Source organism: Falco biarmicus, chromosome 4, assembly GCF_023638135.1.
Source record: "Falco biarmicus isolate bFalBia1 chromosome 4, bFalBia1.pri, whole genome shotgun sequence".
NCBI classification, from domain to species: domain Eukaryota; kingdom Metazoa; phylum Chordata; class Aves; order Falconiformes; family Falconidae; genus Falco; species Falco biarmicus.
This window is the reverse complement of record NC_079291.1, coordinates 24781440-24802296: the sequence shown is the minus strand read 5'-3', so window position 1 is coordinate 24802296 and position 20857 is coordinate 24781440. Positions and strand designations below refer to the sequence as shown.

The window sequence follows — 20857 nt, the reverse complement described above, 5'->3', positions numbered from 1 at the left end:
GGAGGATAGAAAAAGGGCTTTGGCCCATTTATTGATATATTACATCATGATGAAAAAGTTTCTCAGTTCCTGTCCAAGGCTATAGGGAGTTGGGTGTCCAATAAATGGAGACACCTAAAAAGGTAACTGCAAGGGTCCTCAACTCGTGTTGTCAAATCCTGTCTCAGGAAAAATTGTATTTTATGATGGATCTAGCCAGGTGAAGTTTACAAATACAATCAAAAAGGAAGAGAAAGGTCTAATACTGAGCACTACTTTTGGACAAATAGAAAAGGAGGTTCTTTAGGTGCAACCTACTTGACTCTGTTTTTCTATATGTATTTCACACTTCCCTCCACACGATTCTGCCATGGTTCAATATCCCAGGTATACCTGTTGTTGTTCTAACCCTTGGATGCAGGGTACTGAATCTGATGTTGTCTTAACTGATTAGAATCATCAGCTGGAACACGGAATCACAAAATCTTAGAACAGTTTGGGTTGGAAGGGACCTTCAAAAATCATCTGTTCCCACCCTCCCCCCCTCCGCCATAAGCAGGAACACCTTTCACTAGATCAGGTTGATCAAAGCCATGTCCAAGACTGCATCTTGGTTGCAGTCTCCTGGGAGATGCGGTATGTATGTATTCTCACAAGAGCTGTGTTTACACTGTGGGAGAAAAACTTGTGCCAAACTAGAAGCTGACCTAGTCAAATTATGTTAAAAACACAGTGAAGAAAAGACACCTTAGGTTTTTATTCTTATTATCTCTACACTTGAGTTTAACCTGCCAACACAAAATAAAGCCCAAGTTTCTCATCTTCACTTCTATTTTAGCCAGGCTTATCTAGATGAAAATCACATAGCTTTTCCCTTTTTTTCTAATGACTCTACTAGAATACCCCTAGCCTACACTGTAGGTGTGCCAGCTTTTAAATATTTATGAAAATAATACTAGCTGAATTGCTTTGTATTATGACAGGCGTAATAGCTTGTACTCATTACCATAAATGTATGCATAAAACTCCTTAGGTTAAAAAAAGTTCCCCTTGATGATAAACAGGTTTTGAAAATCTATTCAAAAGCTAGGTTGATCCATTTCAAATACTGAAATTTTAGAAAAGCATTTCATCTATTGTGTGTGATTGAAATACCATATAAGGTGAAGAGAAACATTAAATGTAAAAGGGTCTGTGAAGAGTTTCACTGAAATTATAAGCTCACAATAGTATGAGGCACACAAGGATGCTGCTGAACCAAAACAAATGCTGTTCAGACATAGTAGGTGAACAGTACCTCGCACTGTTCACATTTCCTTTCTTTTGTTTTGTGAGTTTAATCACGTGAATGATTAAAGGTGGGGGGAAAAATAATCTTGCAAATCTCCAAGTTCTATAAATCACAATATATTTATAAGAGGAAATACTACTCATTTCTGTGCAAAGGCTACAAAATCAGATCATCACGCATGATAACTTTCGAAAGCTATGCTATGGAATCTTTTCCAGGCAGAATATTTCAAGGTTGTGAAGATCATCAGCTTGACAGTGCACTGTTTTCTTATTTCTCTGCTCATGCACGCACATTTTTACACTCTAGGTCAGGTCCCATGAGTGATCTTGGCAACCAAATTAAGAACCTAAACACAAATTACAGTCCTCAAATCTCCCATGCAACTGCTGCATAAAACTGGAGTGCTAAAATAATGTTTCCATACCTCTGTTCTTTTAGCATACTCTCCAGGGACTGGGGGTTTTCACCTGTTTTCTCAGAAGCACCTCAGTTTTGACAGAGTAAGGGTCTTTCTCTGTCACCCAAGTCATGACTATGCCCAGCTAGCATGTCTAAAGTAATTGTTCCTTTAATTGTTCTCTAATCCCATGAGAAGCTTGTAATACTTCGAACCCCTGCAGAACAGGTATATTAGAAAATGCGGTTATAATTTTGTATTTTTCAATTCTTAGTTATGTTTCTTAGGGCAGATCTTGCATTTTCCAATCTGCTTTTTCTTTGACAGACTGATTTTTTTTTTTTTTAGCACAGTATAATTTTTTTTTTTTAAAAAGAGACAGTTCCTGCACATAAAATAGCCTGCCAGTTGGAGTGGGGTTGCACCAGAGCGGTTTGCAGCTCCATGCTCACATATGCCAAAGAACTGCAGCATCACAGAAGGGTTGAGGTTGGAAGGGAACTCAGGGTCACGTAGTCCAACCCCCCTGCTTGAGCAGGGCCACATGCAGCTAGTTACCCAGGACCATTTCCACGTGGTTTTGGAATATCTCCAAGGATGGCAACTCCACACCCTCTCTAGGCAGCCTGTGACAATGTTCAGCCACCCCCACAGTATAAAAGCCTTTCCTGACGTTCAGAGGGAACCTCTTGTATTTCAGTTTGTGCCCAGAGGCTAGTGCTCCTGGCACTGGGCACCACTGAAGACAGCCTGGCTCCATCCTCTTTGCGCCCTCCCTTCAGCTGCTTATAAACATTGGTGAGATCCATCTGAGCCTCCTCTTCTCCAGGCTGAGCAGTCCCAGCTCTGTCAACCTTTCCTCAATGGAGAGATCCCCAGTCTCTTCATCATCTTTGTGGCCCTTCACTGAACTCTCTTCTGTACATCCGTGTCTGTCTCTTGCTGTGGAGCCCAGGACTGGATACAGCACTCCAGGTGTGGCCTCACCAGTGCTGAGCAGAGGGAGAGAATCACCTCCCTTGACCTGCTAGCAGAATGTCTCCCAGTGCATCCCAGGATACCATTAGCCTTCTTTGCTGCAAGGCCACATCACTGGCTTACACTTAACTTGGTGTCCACAAGGACCCCCAGGTCCATTTGCCAAGCTACTTTCCAGCTGGGTAGTCCCCAGCACATACTGGTGCGTGAGGTGGTGCACATGATCCCTGCACCATCATGGGTGGTAGCTGAGTTTCCTACATCCTCAGAAAGTGCTCTCATCACTTTTTGGGTTATCACTGCAACATCTCCCCACCAGGTCCTTGAAGAAAGTCCTCTGGGGCTCTTGGAGGGGAAAAAAAATTACAGGTGAGAATTTTGAATGATTAGTCAATAGGGTCCTTCTTTTCAGTATTTGCTTGGTGGGTGCGTTTGTCTTGTGGGCATACTGACCTCCAGAACCACCTTTCTGACTGCAGGGGCTGTTGCATATCTCACGGAAGAGGTCCATCAGCCACACATGTATCTTGAATGTAAAGGCTCAAAAGTTACAAGCCGGGCATAAAACCCTGTAGAGCTGACGAAAACTATCCAGTCAACTGACTTAACCTCCAGACAGAGCCCTGTAGGATACATTTCCACTGAAATCAGGGGAATATTTCTTAGGTGGTGCAATGAGCAGAGCTGGCCACTATTGGACATAACTCATCACCAAGCACTGCAGAGTGGCGCTTGGGGCTAAAGGTCACCCCCAGCTTTTGGGGAGTTCAGTGTGGGACCAGAAAAGGTAGGTTGGTACCAGAACAAGCTGTAAAACTCACTCACAAAAATAAGCACAGGTTTCATCACCACTGAGACAGTACTTGAATGCTCCTACGGACGTTTTATGTTAATGATGGTTATTATTGTTGTTGTTATTGTTATTTAAAAATATCTAATTTTTTTATTATTTTTTATTGCCTTGCCTTCCCTGAAATTCTTTGGAAAACCTTTAGGAAATCCTTTAGGAAAACGCATTTGCCCTTTAGCGACACCTGATACCTTTTCAGTAATCTTGCAGTGACCTTTCTCCCACTTAACTGGAATATTTAAACTGCCCAGACTACCACGTTGACTTGCTAAACAGGATTAAGGGAAGAAAAATAGCACTTAACCTTGTTTAGAGAAGTGAGATATATTTCAGACTAGAGGATGAGACCCAATCTATAATGGATGTAGTCAGGCTTCTACGTACTTAGTCTAGAGTTAAAAACAACTGTAAGCTTTCCTTAGAGTAATGCCTCTCTGTGCTTTAAAGTGCTATCAGTGCTGAGAAGGAGAAGCGTTCTCAGGGATTAAATGCTAAGGTGCTACAAAAATAGCTGTACCAAATATACAACTAAGTTTTAAGCATGCAGACCTATATTTAAACTACCGTATTCTGAATGATTTTTGCAAACAAAACTTAGGAGAAAAAAATGCCTACTTCTATTAAAAAAATTAAGCATCAATTTTGTTTTGTTTAAAAAAAAAAAAAAAGATATGATCCTTGTAAGTCCCTTCCAACTACAAATGTTCTATGAGATTTTAATTTCACCTGTAGTTTTTTAAAGAAAATTTAATTTTCAACTGTAATCTTGACTGATAAGCAAACAGGTTGTTGAGCAAGTAGATGAGAACAAAAAAACAAAGGAAGACTGTGTGAAAGGTATGAGATGTAGTGTTAGTAACATTACCACCCAACTGCATTACTCTCAACTTGTCTCACATAAGGAAAAATATAAAATGTTTCCCTTTTTTTGTCTTTTTTTTTAAGAAAAAAATCCTGCTTCTCTACATTTACAAACATATATACACACGTACACACACATACAGGAACCCCTGTAGTCTTTGAGGTTGCTCTTAAGGCTCCTACTTTTGCATCGACTCAGAAAATGTTGTGCTTTTTCTCATTATTAATAAAAGCAATAGCACTTATCCCTTGAAATTCCCTCTGAGTACACAATTTCTTTGTCACACCTTCATGCACACAAACACATGCACAGCGTGTAAGCAGGAAGAAAGAATGAGACAAGAAAAGAATTAAGTTGCTTTACTAAGCTGAATTTCCAGTTCATCTATTTATAGTAACAGTGGGGCATAAGCTAAATAGCATTATGCAGGTTTATGCAAATTGTTTAGGATGAAAGGGGAGCACGGGTGACAGGAAAATAAATACAGCATTGAAGGCCATGGGAAATCTGTCTTAATGTTGAGCAATGGTCTGACTAAAGGAAAAGTAAACACGGCACACCATAAAGTTGTCTTTTTTTTTTTTACTTTTAACACCTAGTTGCTTTAAACACCTAGTTGTTACCTTAAAGGGGAGGGTAGCTCCATCTTGAGGGTTTAAACTCAAAATAGATCCGGTAACATATGTGCTGTTAATTTGACCTAATTAGTTGTTGCTAGTTGCAGGACTTACATGAAGAATCTCATTACATAGATTAGATACAAAACAGAGGGAATCTTGGTCCTTGATGGAGATCAAGTGGAACAGGGGTTTAATGCCCGATACACGCTGTTTCTGGGTACTCTGGTCTTTGTGAGGGGGTGTCAGATGAAGCGAATCTCTAGTGTCTTCTGCAACTCAGCCTTCTGTAACGAGCTTATCTTTCCATTTGAAAAGCATCGTTCAGATTTTCATTTCAAATTCCACCGGTTTGGGGGACTGTTTCCTTGGGTTTACAAAAAAAGCAAAGGGCTATGTCTGTATCCACTTCAGTGATGAAGTGCAAATAATTGACAGGGAGCACACTGTCTGGCTGTGGTATGCTATGTCTTGAAACTATTGTTAGCTTCATCGTTATAATCAGAAAACACTAAAATTAGTATAAAAGAGCAGTTCTTTTCCTCCAATAGGAACTGACTACAAATACATTACTTTTTATTGTTGTCATTAAACTCATATTGTCAGTGTTCTTTTCAGTCTTTGACAGGAGGCTCTGCAAATGAAAATAGGCAGGCTTTCGGAACACTTACTCAAGAAAAACTCCCAAATTAAATCAGTGTGGAGTTCTGCCCAGATCAGAAGTCCAGAAGGGAGCCTCAGGTCTGGCACTTGAAGAAGCTATTTACAGAACTGCTAATGAGTGCGCTGTGAGGGAAAGTCATAGCAGAGCACATCTGAATATTACCAAGAGTGAAAACTTGGCATAACGAAAACATACGTGGAATTAAAAAAAAAATGTCTTAAGCAACTGATAGCCTTCATTTAAGAGAGAGAGAGAAAGATGTTTCCTAAAGTTTCAGTTCATAAATAATAATAATATGCATTAGCATAACTGATCTGAGAATGTGTGCAGCATAACTCAGAGATAAGCACAACAGGAGGAGACCAGATCTGGTGAATATGTATTATTATTTAATGTATATATTTTAAAATTGATGTGGCAGAAATACAGCTAGTAGTGAACTGTAGACATCAGCTATAATTTTTGGCTTTAGTTTTTCTTACCTCTTGGTTTTTCCTTTTCAAGGCATTCAAGGGATTATGCTAAGCAAAATGCTTGTCCTTACACACACTCTGAAATGCATCTAAACTACATTTCATTAGGGAAACAAGAACACTATAGGCTTTGAACAAAGCCGTGCTCTTACCTTAGAAAAGGGTAATACGAATATAAAGAGGAACAGAAACCTTCCTTGGGAAATAAGTACGGTTAATAACATCAGGGCTAATAAAGCTGCAGTGAATATCAAAACTTCCCTCGATTTCATGGAACGGGATCAGAGTCGTGTAACGTTGTCAAATGCTGCTGGCATCCTAATGCTAGGAATTTGCTGAACTCCTAAAATGAGAGTTGAATGCTTGACATGGAAGCAAGGAGAAATACAATACATTTTCTTCCCAGTGGTCTCAACATTACTGAGTACGTTTTTACAGTTAAGGGATTTTTAAGAATGCCTTGGTCCATCAGATCACCTGCATAACAGAAACTGCTACCAAACCTGCTAATTGGTTTGGGAGATCTTTATTGTTCTTGTTGCATGGACAAGTATTGAGATGGGGGGGGGAGAAGGGTTGGGTTTGTTTTCTTTTCTTTGTTTTTCTGAAAGGATTTGCAAAAGGAAGCTTGTGGGAACTCAAAAATATTTATATTTTGCCTGAAAACTGATCCAGCTTTCTATAATTGTGTTTTTTGTGAGATATCGACTGTGGAGTTGGCTCAGAAAAAGTCTGTTAAACAAGCTGACGAGGAAAGATAAAGTAATAGCTTTATTGAAGCAAATAATCAAACACAACTGTTTGGGCTATATCCTGGCCAGAGACTGGAATGTGATTCAGAAGATACCAATGTATTGAAAGGTCTGCCTTACCGAAAGGAAAGAAGGGAAAACGTTGTCAGCTGCTGCAGGCTAACATGGTATTTCTAGTCTCCGAAGTGCAGTGCCAAGGTCCCAAGGCAGCCCCCGAACAAGCTGTCTTCAGACCTGGTTTCTGCAAAACCATGTGAGCACAGTATGAAGCCCGAGCCAGTAAGCTCTGACACAAGTACGAGGCCACATAACACGCAGGCACACGGGTTTCTGACCCGGTACCTCTGTGTGCAGCTGCATCGCGCCGTGGGCGGGTACCAAGGCATGCACAGCCGACCAAGGGTTGCAACATTGCATACCCTTGCACACTATTCCCCAACAGAAAAGAAAAAGCTCCAACTTACACACCTAAATCAAAGTCATGAAAGTAGATGGTAGTGTGAGCCCTGTGTAGGTTTTTCTGGGTAGGTTTGTGATTTCTGGTTTTGATGTTGGGTTTTTAAATCAATGTATATCACTGTTGTATACCCTTTGGCAAAGCGTGCAGCAAACCGTTTTGAAGAAGCTTGGAAACCTTTTTGTGTGTCATTTTCATGCTGTTACTGTCCACAGGCTCATGAAGGAAAACTCCTGACGTTTCCCTGAGGTAACAGGGAGGGTGCAGTAGGGTGTGGTGAGACAGAAGCATGGTCATATGGGGTGTGATATGTGGGGAAGCTCCTGAGAACTAGTGACCATGAAAGAAACAATCAATGAATTCCTCAGAAAAATGCACCAACCCCCTTTCCTGAAATTTTCCCTATATAATAGTCTTTAGATGGCTCTAATTTTAGATGAAGAATAGATAAATCAGAGTCGATGCAGTACTGATGGAGGAAATGAATTACTTGTCAAAAGCTGGAAGGATCCAGCTGACCTCCTATAAATCCATGCTGGCTGAAAAGCACATTGCTTGCTCACTGGAGAGATTCATTAGTATTAATACAGAAGTTCAGTAGGTCACATAAGTCTCATGCTCTCCTGGAAGGCTTAGAATAGAAGAGAGAGGTAAAGGACTCAAATGCTCTTAACGTCTGTACTCTCTGCTCAGCAGAGGACTGGAGAAAACTCATTCCCATTCTCTGCTGGCAAATTAGCTACTTTAACCGTATTATTTTTCGGTCAAATCTCCTAATTGCTTTAGCAGCAGTCTTGTCTGACAAGTGACTTGAGGTCAAGGCCTTAATGTAATTTTCCTCTCATCTGATATTTTTTTCTCCAACAGATTGCACAATTAAATAGACTTCTATACAGGTAGAACTGTGATTAAAACAGCCTGAGTGCAAAACCACTGTGTGGTCCAAAGGAAACTGAGCGAGCAAACCCACTGTTGTTAGACCCGAGCAGAAGCTAAGGCACACTTTTCTCATTGAGTGATTAGTGGTGCAACCTAATTTTGCCCTTGAAGGACTCATATCTGTTCTGGGCTGGGTGCCTTAGGTAATTGCTTGTCTCTTAAAGATGGTTCTTGTATGAAGAAGCAGAAAGGAGAAGTTTAAACCAAGAAGTTGTTTTGAAGAACGGTGTTGAGGTTAAACGCTAATGATTCCTAAAAACTGAACTTGTAGGTGCTGTAAGGCTTTCACTTACTGTCACTGGGCAAAGTTTATTTCGGCTCTGGAGCAGAAACTCTCTGATTAGGTGAATTCAAACTTGCTGCTAAAGTTGTTTAACTGTGGAAGCAGTACATATCAGAACTTTCTGTTCCATTTGTTGTCCATCAGAATGCATACAACATAAATCAAGCTTTTAAAATCACAATTAATTTTAAGGAACAGTTATTATGATGCTCCTAAGATCCATTCAAACAGCGTTTCAATAGCCCTGCAGAAACTTAGTCTACATTTCTTGAAATAAGAATGTGAGTGGAGTCCCCATAATGATTCCAAATGAAACCTGTGCGTGATTTGGGAAAACATACTTCCACTTTTTTCAGACCTTGGCTTTCCTCAAAATCTAGAAAAAATGATGAATATATTTCAGAGATCCCTGAGAGGAGGAAAACATTCTGTTCAAATTTTATGTTTAAACCTGGCCATTCCTACCCTTTTCTGCAGGACCTCTTCTGTCCTGCCCACATCACTGCTTTTCTCTCGCTAGACACATTTCTGTGGTGGCATTAACAAGCTGTGCCTGCTAGAATGAGTTGGCAGAAATTTCTCAATAGCTTTATGCAGAGTCCTTACTCTTACTGTCAGAGGGAGGGAGAAAAAAAAAGGTTTCTATCCCTGTGTCAGATGATAGAGAATGACATTCTGTTACAAGTAGGCAATACTAAATATAGATAAAAGATTAAGGTTTTCCAATCCTTGCTCAGGTAAAAATTAACCCAAGATAAAAATTCTGTTGATGCCCAACTTTGACTATGCTTAATTCTAAAATTGTCATGAATCTGAAAAGCTCTATTCTATTAAAAGTATTGCTTCCAAAGATGGTCTCCAGCCAATGCACCAGGCGGTGAGGGCTTGAAACTGTTGGAGATGAGGAAATACAAAAAAGCAAGTACCAAGCAGAGTAAAGTAAAACAAGATGGACAGTGAAAAATAAATAATTAATAAATGGATCATCTCTGTGCGTGAGGTAAATAAAAACAGATGTTCTGAAACTCTGAGTAGCCCTTGATTTCAAAACTATTCCTCCGTTCCAGGTAAAAGGTAGACTTCTCTTTAGTGGAGCCTAGATCCATACACTGTCCAGCTCTCCATGAAGAAAAGTTTTCCATTTCCAGTAACTCAACCAACCAAGACAGCTTGCCTATTAGGAAAAGGCTGAAAAAACAGGTTTTGCCATGCTAAAAGGGGGTAGAGCTGGGCTCTAATTGCCTTTTCTTGTCAATACTACATTTATCCCCTGAGTTGTCTCTGGTTACAAATGCAAGGGCGTTCAACAGGAAGAGCTGGCTTGGACCTGGCCAGCATCCAGAACTTTGAGGGCATTATATATCAAAACCAACCTCCTATCTTCCTTAGACACGAGCCAGAAGTGCACTACAGACCACAAAGTGTTGCTCAGAGTTCGCAACCCCTTGACCAGGCTGCTGTCACTGTGGCAGGTACATTTGGTCGGAAGCGGTGGGATGCTGGGGAGCTCTAGCAGTTTTATAGCTGGTTATTTGCTTTAATAAGATGTCGGTTTCAGACAAAGGTTCTGAGGTTCCTTCTTTGTATTTGTGACACCGGGTGGTAAAAATTGGGCTGTTCCCAATGCAGGGTAAGATGAGGTATTTGCCCCTTGATATGAAACAGTGTATAAAGGATGGAAGGGTTTTGTTAATCACTGTGTGACTTTTCCATATTCCTACAGTGTCTAAGGAAGATAAAGCTTCAACGGTTCACTGCCTCCCTTTGGCCAAATAAGAACAGAGATGTTTATGTCTCATACATACATGCCTTCTCTGCTGCATGTATGTACTAACTAAACCAACCTGAGCTTGTAAGAAGCATGAAAATAATCCAAACCACAGGGTGCCTTGTAGGGAATTACTCACCTTCCTTTCTCCCAGCAGCAAGCTGCTGAGAGCCAGAAGAAAGAAATGATAACTGCTAGCATGACAACTCTTTCAGGGGATTGTTCCTAGGGCTGGGCACCCAGGTGCCACCTCTTATGCAGTGTGAGGTGTGAAATATTAATTTATCCCTCAGGATATATATGAGCTCAGAAGTAAGCTGAGGACAGGTAAAAATGTAGCAGTGTGTATTTGTCTAATATATGTGCAACCAAAGTGAATTGATGCCAAAGTGAACAAGGAGATTAATTTTATTAGCTTTCCAAACACAGTAGGGATATGGCAAAACAAAGGAAGCTTTTTTTTTTTATTAGATTTAATTTCATTTCAGCTAAATATCTCTTCCTGTTTCCAGCACTTGGACCAGCAAATCCAACCCCTTTTCTTTCTTCCTGAGGGAAGTGACAGACCTGTAAACACCAGCTATTTTTACAGTTCTGCAGTGTTTGAGGGTCTAAGTCCCTGTCTAGGAAACCACCATGAGTGGCATAACATGAACACAGAGTAAGTAACAGTCATTGCCTCAAGTGTGAAATATTTTGAATCTGTAACACACAGACTCCAGTAATGTTAATTCGTTCCCGTTTCCTAATGAGCTCTGCACAGGTTCAAAAGACTAGCTACATACTGAGTCTGGAGAGTTAGGACTAACATAAAATACTGAAATATTAATATTAAAAAAAACCCAAACCAAAATACAAAACAAACCACTATGCTGCTTCAGATCATGTATCAGAGGTGTTTTTTTAAAGCTACTTTGCTGTCCAGAAGTGCAGTACCAACACCATTCACAGCTGCAACAAATCTTAAGAGAATCCCTGCGTGCTGTTGGTCTTAGGGCTCTTCAGCCTGAATCTGGAACCAGAGTCTGACATCACTGGCACAAAAATCAGCGATTAAATCTTCAAGATACCCACGATGGTAGGATTCTGCTTTGAGTTTGGCAAGTCTTTCTGCACTACCTTTGAAAAGCCAAGTGTTCATAATGAAGTCTTCCATTTTGACATTTTCCTAGCCCAAATTCTTACAAGCACTTGATCCAACGACAAAAGAAGCACTGGAGTCCTTTCTCTGGTGTTTGGAGAGTACGGAATCAGTCTCATCATCCCAAAATTAGATGCAATGGTTACAGCAAAGAATATTGCATCCTTTGGTGGCATCTTGTTAACAGCTGTATGCGGTAGTAGCATCACAGGCAGAACCAAAAGGTTTCTTCAAAAACACCATGCAGGCTCCCAGCTCAAGGTTTTGATGAGGGCACCCAGTGCGATTTCATGTGGGATGATAACTAACTGATGTCACAAGAGTAACCCTCTACAGCCACTGGCTGAATTGTACTCCCAGGTAGAACAGAAATGCGTTTTCTTGAAAATTTTCCCATTCACCGCACTTTTCCCCAGGAAAGCGAGTAAAACCAGCATGTTAATTCAGGCAGATAAGGCTTTATTTCTCAGAGGAAGCAGGACTCACCTCTATTTATAAATTTATGTGTATTTATAAATTTATGTAATTTTGTATATTTACATATGTCTGTGCGTTTACATGTATCCCCATGTCTTTATCGATGGGTTCGGTCTATTTATATACATTTAGACAGATGTAAAGGCGGGCGGGCAACACAAGGCTGCCAGACAGCTGCCGCAGCCCGGGGGCTTGCGGGGGGCGCGGGGTGCCAGGGCTGCGCGGGGCGTGGGCGCCCCCCGGCCGCGGTGCCCCGCCGGGGGACGTGTCCGGCTTCCCAAGCGAGAGGCGCGCAGGCGCCCCGCACTCCCCGCCGCCGGTGAGATGCTCTCGGACGTGGCCGGGGGATCGCCCTGCCTTTCCCCGTCTCCTGCTTTCTCTCTGGCCCCGCTTTTCCTCCTCCTAGCCCCAGTCCCCTGGCTGGGTTTAATTTTTTTTTCCTTTTTTTTATTATTTCTTTTCTTACTGTTGCCCGCTCCCCGGGAGCCCGTTTGCCACCGTAGCTCCCGCTCCTCCAAACAGCCGTATCTGGAGGGAGACCCGCCTGTTGATTACCCCCCGCTCCCCTTCCCTCCGCTCCCACCCACTCCTCTCTGCCCCCACCCCTCCCTCCGCTTGATTCCAAGCCTTCGGATGGTGTTTTGGTGTCATTAGGAGATTAACATCCCTGGAGCACCAGGGGAGGGGGAGGAGGAGGAGGAGAAGGAGGAGGAGAAGGAGGAGGAGGGTGGAGGGGAGCGGGGAGAGAGGCGGCAGGCGGGAAGGCTGGCACGTTAGCACGAGCGAGGCTCTCCTGTCGCCGTCCCAGCCATCCCCGGCGCCCGGGCGGCAGCGGCGGGGGCTGCGCCCGGTGCCGGCGTCCACGGAGCTGCGGCGGCGGGGGCGGCCGGCGGGCGGGCGGCCGCGGCTCCGGCTCGCAGCCTCCCTCTCTTTTATGAGCGGCGAGGCGGAGGAGCGGCAGCGGGGGACACCAGGAGGAGCATTTCTTCCCCGGGGTTTATGAATGGCACTGACATGGAGGAAATACCGTTTCAGAAAGTCAAGACCAAGAGGAAGAAGTGCTGCCACTGCTGCTGCTCCCCGCCGGCTGCCGCGGCGGCGGGAGCGGGCGCCGGGCTGGGGGACCCCCCTCCCCTGCTGCTGCTGGATGCCATCGCCTGCGAGGACGAGTTTGACTGCAAGGAGCTGGAGGCTCTCTTCCAGAGCTACAACCTGAAGCTGGAGCAGACGTCTACCCTCAAGGCGCTGGCCGTCCTCATCGTGCTCACCGCCAGCCTGGCCCTGGTGGAGCTGCTCTCCGGCCCCAGCCTGACCATCTCCAAAGGCTCGCACCCGGTGCACTGCATCATCTTCCTCTCCCTCTTCATCGTCACCAATGTCAAGTACCTGCAGGTCACCCAGCTGCAGCAGATCGTCAAGCTTACCTTGCTCTTCAGCTTCACCTTCTCCTTCCTCTGCTGCCCCTTCTCGCTTGGCGCCTACGGCATGGAGCCCCCCAGCGCCCCCGAGCAGGGCATGTGGCAGCTCATGCTGGTCACCTTCGTCTCCTACTCGCTGCTGCCCGTCCGGACCCTGCTGGCCATCGTCTTCGGGCTGGTGGTCTCCGTCTCCCACCTCATCGTCACCGCCACCTCCGTCAATGCCAAGCGGCAGCGGCTCTGGAGGACGGTGAGCGATGGCCGGGCCGGCGCTGCAGCGCGGTGCGCGGCCGGCGGGGGGGCGCGGAGGGTGGATGCCGCCCCTACGAAGGCACCACCGGGACAGGGTGACCGGGCAGCGGCCGGCGTGTCCCGGCGGGAAGGGGCGAGCCCGCAGCTGTGCTGCGGGAGTTTCCGAAACTTTGTGGGGAGGGGGGGAGGGGGGCGGCTGCTGCTGGCCGGAACTACCGGCTCGGCCTCCGCAGGACACACCGGGGGCGGGGGGCAGCGGTACGGCGGGCGCAGGGTGCCCGGCCCGGGCCCGCCGGTGCGTGTAACCGGCTGCCTGACTCGGGGCGAACTTGGCACGGGCGGCAAGCTGCGTGTGCCGGGAGCGCTCCGCTGGATCCCTTATCCTCGCTCTCCCTCGCGGCCGTGTAAACCAGCCTTGGTGCCCACCCCGGGGGCGGGAGGGCTGGGGGCTCTGCAGAGCCGGTGGGACACAGCGGGGCACCCACCTGGCCGCTCTCCCGGCCAGCGAGGCGCTCCCCCTCCGCTTCCCTCGGGCGGCTGCTGCCCCCTCTCCACAGACATCCCTGCTGTGTCAGTGAACTTCCTAGCGGTTCCCTTTCCCGGCTGAATTAATCCAGCAAAACCTCCCTCTGCAGCAAGCATCTTTGGAAACGTGCTGCTGCACTCTCCCCCCCTCCCCCGAGCAGCTATTTATAGCCCTGCAGGGCTTTCTCCGGCTCCCGTGGCCTGATGGGCCGCACTGGCAGGGGGAGGAGGAGGCGGCGAAGTGCGTATCTGGGAGTCGGGGTTTGCTGCTTGAGGCTGCGTTGTGTGGTTCTACCGAACCACTGGGAGAGAGAAACTGGAAAAAAAATATTACTGTCCTCATTCAATTGATTACGCATAGCCTCAGGGGAAGCGTGTGGGTTTAACACCTAGATTGGTTTTAAACAACAATTTAATGCATAATGAAGTATTTACTACATGACTTCTGCTGAATGCTGGTGTTATTCGCCGTGGCTGTGCAAGGCTGTGTTGTGATGCAAGGATGCACACAGTTGGTGTGGGTGTTATCGCTGCCGTAAGTAGAATCGTACACCTTTGTGCCCAGAACAGTGAGGTCTTCCTCCCTCCTTGCATGGTCGTGCAGGCACAGGCAGCCCAGCACATATGTGCCCGTAATGGAGAGATGCAGGGACAATCAAAAGAGTGGTGTTACTGAAGCAAATGAGATTATTCATGGCTTCGCGCCGCTGAGCTGGTGGACAAAATAAATTGTATGTTTTGAAGGGGAAGAGAGAGATAAGCTGAGCTTTATGATTTACCCAGATAATCTGATAGTCTATTTTTAAATGCGTGATTTAGAGTTTCCATGAGAGGGAGAGCTGATGAAATGCAGGAGCACTGAGAGGAGCCTTCCTTAAAAGCATTCAAAAGGATGCTAAAAACACTGGGATATTTCTCTTTGAGTAGGGCTGAAGATCGCTCTTTTTACTGGAGTACCATTTAGTCCCTTGGGGAGTCCAGCTCATCGTGGCTTCCCTGACACAGAGGCAGATTTTCCTTGATTCCAAGTTGCAGCTGAGTGTGGCACCTGCTGTTCTAGATGAACAATATAAAGAAGCTGACAATAACATCTGCTCATTAAATGATCTAACCAAAGGCTTGAACGTGAAACATTTTGACAAGAGGAAATCAGCTCTCTCTCTTCACACTAGTGTAACTCGGTTATTCAACAGGCGAGAAGCTGGCTTAAAAATACATAGAAATAGTTGACTAGCGGCTGATGTAACACACGTACATTTCTTCTTCATCACCCTCTCCTCCCCACCACAGTAATTTCAATAATTTGTATGCAGTCTCCCAAGCAGTATGCTTTGGTGGTATCAGGAGGCAGAAACCACCTCTGAGTCAAGCAAAATAACTGGTCTGTGACCTTGCGTTGCACAGAAATGTCTGTTGATTTGTCACATATTTGCAAGCAGAAAGCCCTCAGGTTTGAAGACCACCTTTGTGCAGGGAAGGGACTCTTCCCTTATGCAGAAGTTGCTTTTTCTTTTCCAGAGAAAAAATTCACAACGGTTGGAAATTTAAAGCCATGGAAGGGCCACATGATCTGAATTTTATTTGCCTGGCCTGGGAGTAGCCTGAGAGTAGCTCAGCCTTTTTTTGTAAAGGCTGGGATAGTCCAGTTCTGCTTCTCAGCCACTGGATTATGCCACAACCATCCCAGTACCTGTAGCCACAGCGCACAGTCATCCCGTTGGGCAGGCAGAGCTGCGCTAGTGCCCATGGCTCTGTTCTTTCTCCCGACCCTGTCTCCTCACACCAAGCAAACGGGTGAATTTAAAGCTTTAAATAGAAACCTGCTGTATGCAGAAATGCAGAAGCCCCTGCACCAGCCACTGAGGCCAACGTTCTTTTCAAGAAGCCTTTGACTTTGGGGTGATTTCAGGCAGGGAACCAATTTTATTTTTGTTTAGCCTGAGCTTTTAAGAGAGTGCAGATCTAGCAACTTCCACTGAAGTTAAAATGGCAAGTTAAGTTGTCAGCAAGACCAAGCACTTCATGTTGTTTCAAGTTCAACCCATTAAAAATTGGGCATAGCCAAGCTAAGGATGCCCATCTTCTCTTCCACGCTATCAGAGGAATCACCATATGCAAATCTTGGAATGCCAAAAGCCTCACTACTTCATTAGTGTTGAATCAGACCCTGGGTGTGTCCCACGGCGTGCTCAAAATTTGCATTCATATAAATGTGCAAACACTTCAACATACTAAAATCAGTAGATCCACTCATTGTAGGAGAAGTTTGTTATGAGGTCCACACAGTGAAGCACATTTAATATGGAAGTGATAGTTTTCTGACAGCACAATATTGTCTGTGGGTGGTCTGTGGAGGTCACAAGCTCATTTCTTCTAGCTCTTTCCACCATTAGATGTCACGTCATGGTCATGTGGGAGTTGAGACACAGGTATGCATAAAAGAGGAGAGGAGGAACACAAGTTCAGGGAAGCAAAGAGAGCTGGGGGAGTAACATAGCAGAAATTGAACTTAGTCTTTCCACTCAGTAGCTGTTTTTTCATCAAATGAAAGATTCCAGTCTGCTAATCTGTCCTGCTCATTTCTTAAGAGAAATGTAGTAATAGATTTTTATATGTGTATATATATGTGTGTGTGTGTGTGTGTGTATATCTGAGAGAAATATTAAAAATATGCAAAGTACTGGCGAGCAACCTTGACCCCATTTGGAATAAGTTCATGGCAAAAGACATGGTGAATTCTCAGCTGGTTTTGCATGTCTTTTTTGACACTCTGAAAAGGATGTAAATAGTGTATATAACTTCCTTTGGAGTCATGGAACAAAATAGTCCTGTCATATAATGTGACAAAGTATCCGCAGGTGGCTGAATCTACAAATGAAGTTTTAACAGCTTGGACTCCAGTCTTTTATTTTTTTTTCCCCCTACAGCTTCCAGATTTGTGTTAGTTGCTTCAGAGCAGTTACAGAAATACAGAACCCTGCCCCAAGGAGTTTAGTCTAATTTTTGTTGTGATGCAGTGAGTGGGTGTTAGAGACATTAAGGCCAGATGGGGTGAGGAAGGCAAAGGCTGCTCACAGAAATTACTCCATGGTGGCATGTGCACAGTTTCATGACTTAACTGTTAGATGATTTTTTTTTTGTCCCTGTAAATATTTTTGTTGTCCCCCACTTTTTTTTATAAAATGTGTGCTTATTTCCAGAAAATTCAAAATCATACAACAACGAAGTTCCCTCACTTATACCAGAAATCTTTGTGAAAGAGCAAATTTTCTGTGAAACCAAAGTTCCAACATGAGTATCAAAGAAAGGCGTTATCGAGAATTAGTGAAAAAAAAATATTTTTTTTTTCCAGCAGGGTGGTGAAATAAATGTGTTTTTCTGGCTTAATTAAAACTGGGTTTAGGCATGTGTTTATTTATTTGTATGATTGGCACTTTTATTGATTCAGCAAGTATCAAAATTGTAGTGGGGAATGGGTAGAACATGAAAAAAATAACATGGAGGAAACTGGTAACAGTTTTGGGTTTTTTTAATAATTTATTTAATACTTAAAATTTTATTTTAACTATTTGCAGGTTAGCATGACTGTAGTCTAGAATATCAGAAGGAATTATCATTGTTGTGCCAAAGTTAATCTTACTTCTGCTAGTGTTTAAAATGTAATTAATGAACACATCACTGACAGAACTGTTAATCTCCACACCTTTGTCTCTCACCCAGAAGGTAGAGCCTGGCAGCCTAATAAGAAGGGCTGCAAATCAAAAGCAGCTCAGCTCCACTGTCATTATTATTCGGTGCAAAGCTCAGGTTTTCTCCTTCATGCATATAAAGTACTGCTGAGGGACTGTGCTAGTTCGTTCTCTGTGGTGCTTTTCAAATATTAGCATCAGGAATATCTCTTGTATTGCAAACATACCTGTGCAGTAATAATCTGTTCGAATTCACTGTTTCCCTCTCTTTCCAAAGATTGCAATCACTGTTCTTGGAGATCCTCAATATCTGTGTGTAACTCCTTAACTTGTACGTTGACATTTAGTCCACATTAAAAGATTGGTACAACTTCCCCCCGCTGCCCTCTGCAGTTAAAGTGGGATTTGGTATCCAGGTGTTGACCACAGTCTTTTTATCTAGGGACTGAAGTGTGGGTTTTTCTATGGAATGTAGAGCTCAGTGTCTTTTTTCACATAGGGATCCATACGCTCGTGGCTCCTTGAGACTGCAAACTGCTGACATTGCTGCTCTTCATGGGTTTCCAAACAACAGCAGCATGCTGATGGTTCTGCATGCTTGAGAAACAAGAAGCCTTTGGGAAACTGGCAAGAATCATACAGACCTGGAGAAATAGTAAATAACAGATAATTTATCCAACCAGTTTAGTTGTTTTTCTCCTACTTCACAGCCTGGCGAGAAGGCAGCTTTCCTCCAATGAATGTCACAATATTCAAAATTGTCCAAGAATTTGATTTTTTTGGTAGCAATTCTTTGCAAAGCTTTCTCATATGACCTTTTTTCAGACATCTGTGACTAATGTGTTACTGTTTGTATTACAATAACACCTGTGGCTCCCCATGGTGGACCTAGATCCCATTATTATCAAAGAAAAAGACGGCTTCTATGCAGGAAATGTAATAATAATAAAGCAGCTAACATTGTTATACACTCACGTAGTGTCTACCCTCTTTCCTTGATGTTATGCTCACCCTTGCCCTGCTTCTCCTAGTCTAAAGGCTGGTGGCTTCGTTCTGCTGGTGGTGTTACCTGTGTTGGCAGCATCTGGAGTCACTGGAAGGAAGAGGGTGTTCATGTTCATGGTTTCTTCTTTTTTGCTCTAGGGTCCACGCAGGGACATTTTGATGAGTTTGCTAACACGCATTTCTCTTTCTTTATTGGCCTACAGCTCCATGTTGCATCCAAACTTAGTAAATATGGTTCCTTTTACGTATGTTAGGTAGTTGTTCTTTGTTACACCTAAACCCAGTTTTGTCCATCTTAAGGTCTGCATTTCTTTAAGTGATCGTTAGTGAGGGTTTTTTTATAGCTATGGGTGTTGGCTTCAGTACCAAGCCTATGACCCATCTTTTGTAATCTCATGCCTATACTCCTCTACACCATCTGCTGTGTCTCCACTTCTCAAGGGCTCTGCTATGTTTCCATAGGCCTATATTCCTCCATACTATATCATAATGTTCTAGTCATAAAACTGTTGTGCTACCCTACAAAGATAAGCAGAAGTAATAGAAAATTAGCTACAGACATCTAGTCAATTAGAAAAAAAAATATGCTTAAACCAGTTAAAACAAAGTGCAGGAAGGTCAAAAAAAGTGAAGCCTGAGAAGCTAAACTTTTAGCCCAGATCATGCCTGATATGGCTCAGTCCAGCGGGCTTGCAAAATCAGTACAAAGCATATGGTTTTCTATATAGCGATGGCAATACAGTAATAGCAGTGGCAGTACAGTATTGCAGGGCTGTATGGTTGCCAGCCTTGTTAATATGAGTGTGGTTTAGACTGTCTCCATGTGTCTTGTTACTGCTTTCATTTTAATGCTAACAAAATGGTCCAAATGGTGGCTTCGTTTTGAAATGGTAACAATTTATTGTCTAGACCCTGGTTAACAGCAAAACATTACATGCAATGTTAGTAATTAGGATTTCTGTTTAATTTACATACTTACTGTGTGAAAAAGCAGTTTTCATATGTGTTTGTGCAGCTCTGAAATCAGGGGCTCCCAATTCGTGTTTAAAGAACTTTGAGGCTTCTATGGGATAAATTATTGAGAGTTTCTCTTTCTTTGTTCCTTCATTTCTTTTTCTTTCCTGTCCTTTTCCTGTCCTTTTATTTCTTTTTCTTTCATTTCTTTTTCTCTTTCCACCCCCACCCCCACCCCCCAAATGTAATTTTGCTTATATTCAGTGCTAAACTCATATGAGAAGATTTTGAGAATAGAGAATAGTTGTCCTTGATGTGGTCAACCATTTCTTCTTCTGGACTCAAACTTCAAGGTTTTTTTCCCTGTCTTGCTTTCCCCAGCCATTATTACAGTGCAGCGCCTTGCTGGACAGAACCAGCATAACACATCTACCTAGTGCAGGTTTCAATTTTTCATCTGCTTTAAACACTGCCCTGAATGTCTGCATGTCCATATTAGATAACCCTTACTAACTAGAGCAGAAGTTTTCTTTCTAGCATTTTCTTATCTCATTCTGTCAGTTTAGATGCATTGCGTTCTTACATGCTAAATCCTGCTGTTGCCATTTCAGAAGACATCAGCTAGCATAAAATAATGTTTTCTGTCTATCACGATTAGTTATTGTCTTGTACTTTCTTAGATACAAAAGGCCATACACTCCTGTCTTCCGTACAGGAATGCAGTAGTACAGAACAGAACTAAATGCAGGTGACATGTATGGAAGGAGGGAGACGAGCCAGAACAGCATCATGCCTTGTTGCTTGTAAGCTCTTGGTTATGCAATATGGAATAACTGTTGGAAAATCTTTTACGAGTGTGGCAAAGGGACAGTGTGGTTTCATGTTCTGGTTAATTCATAGCAGGTTATGACAAAATTTCATCTAGGACTTTAAAAGTTCATGGTTTACAGCTGACAAGAAGCTGGGCAGTATTAAACTCCTGCAAGACCCTTGCTGTTGGGAAGGGAAGAGTGCAAGTGTAAGAGGCTGGTTCAGGCTTTGGGGCTGAGCGCTGTCTTTGGCTGGCTGTGATGGATGGCTCTG

The 20857-nt window shown here is 43.6% G+C and overlaps 1 protein-coding gene across 2 annotated transcripts in view; it reads left to right on the top strand.

The window, feature by feature from the left end:
• Nucleotides 1-12548: 12548 nt before the first annotated feature.
• ADCY1 (adenylate cyclase 1) overlaps nt 12549-20857 on the top strand; it is a 154328-nt gene continuing 146019 nt past the window's right edge. For both annotated transcript variants that reach the window (XR_008821554.1, XM_056336916.1), the window contains exon 1: nt 12549-13599. Coding sequence is in view for 1 of the 2 variants with exons in the window: in XM_056336916.1 (XP_056192891.1) it covers nt 12931-13599 (669 nt within the window). In the remaining variant the exon portion in view is untranslated. The remainder of the gene's footprint in view (nt 13600-20857) is intronic.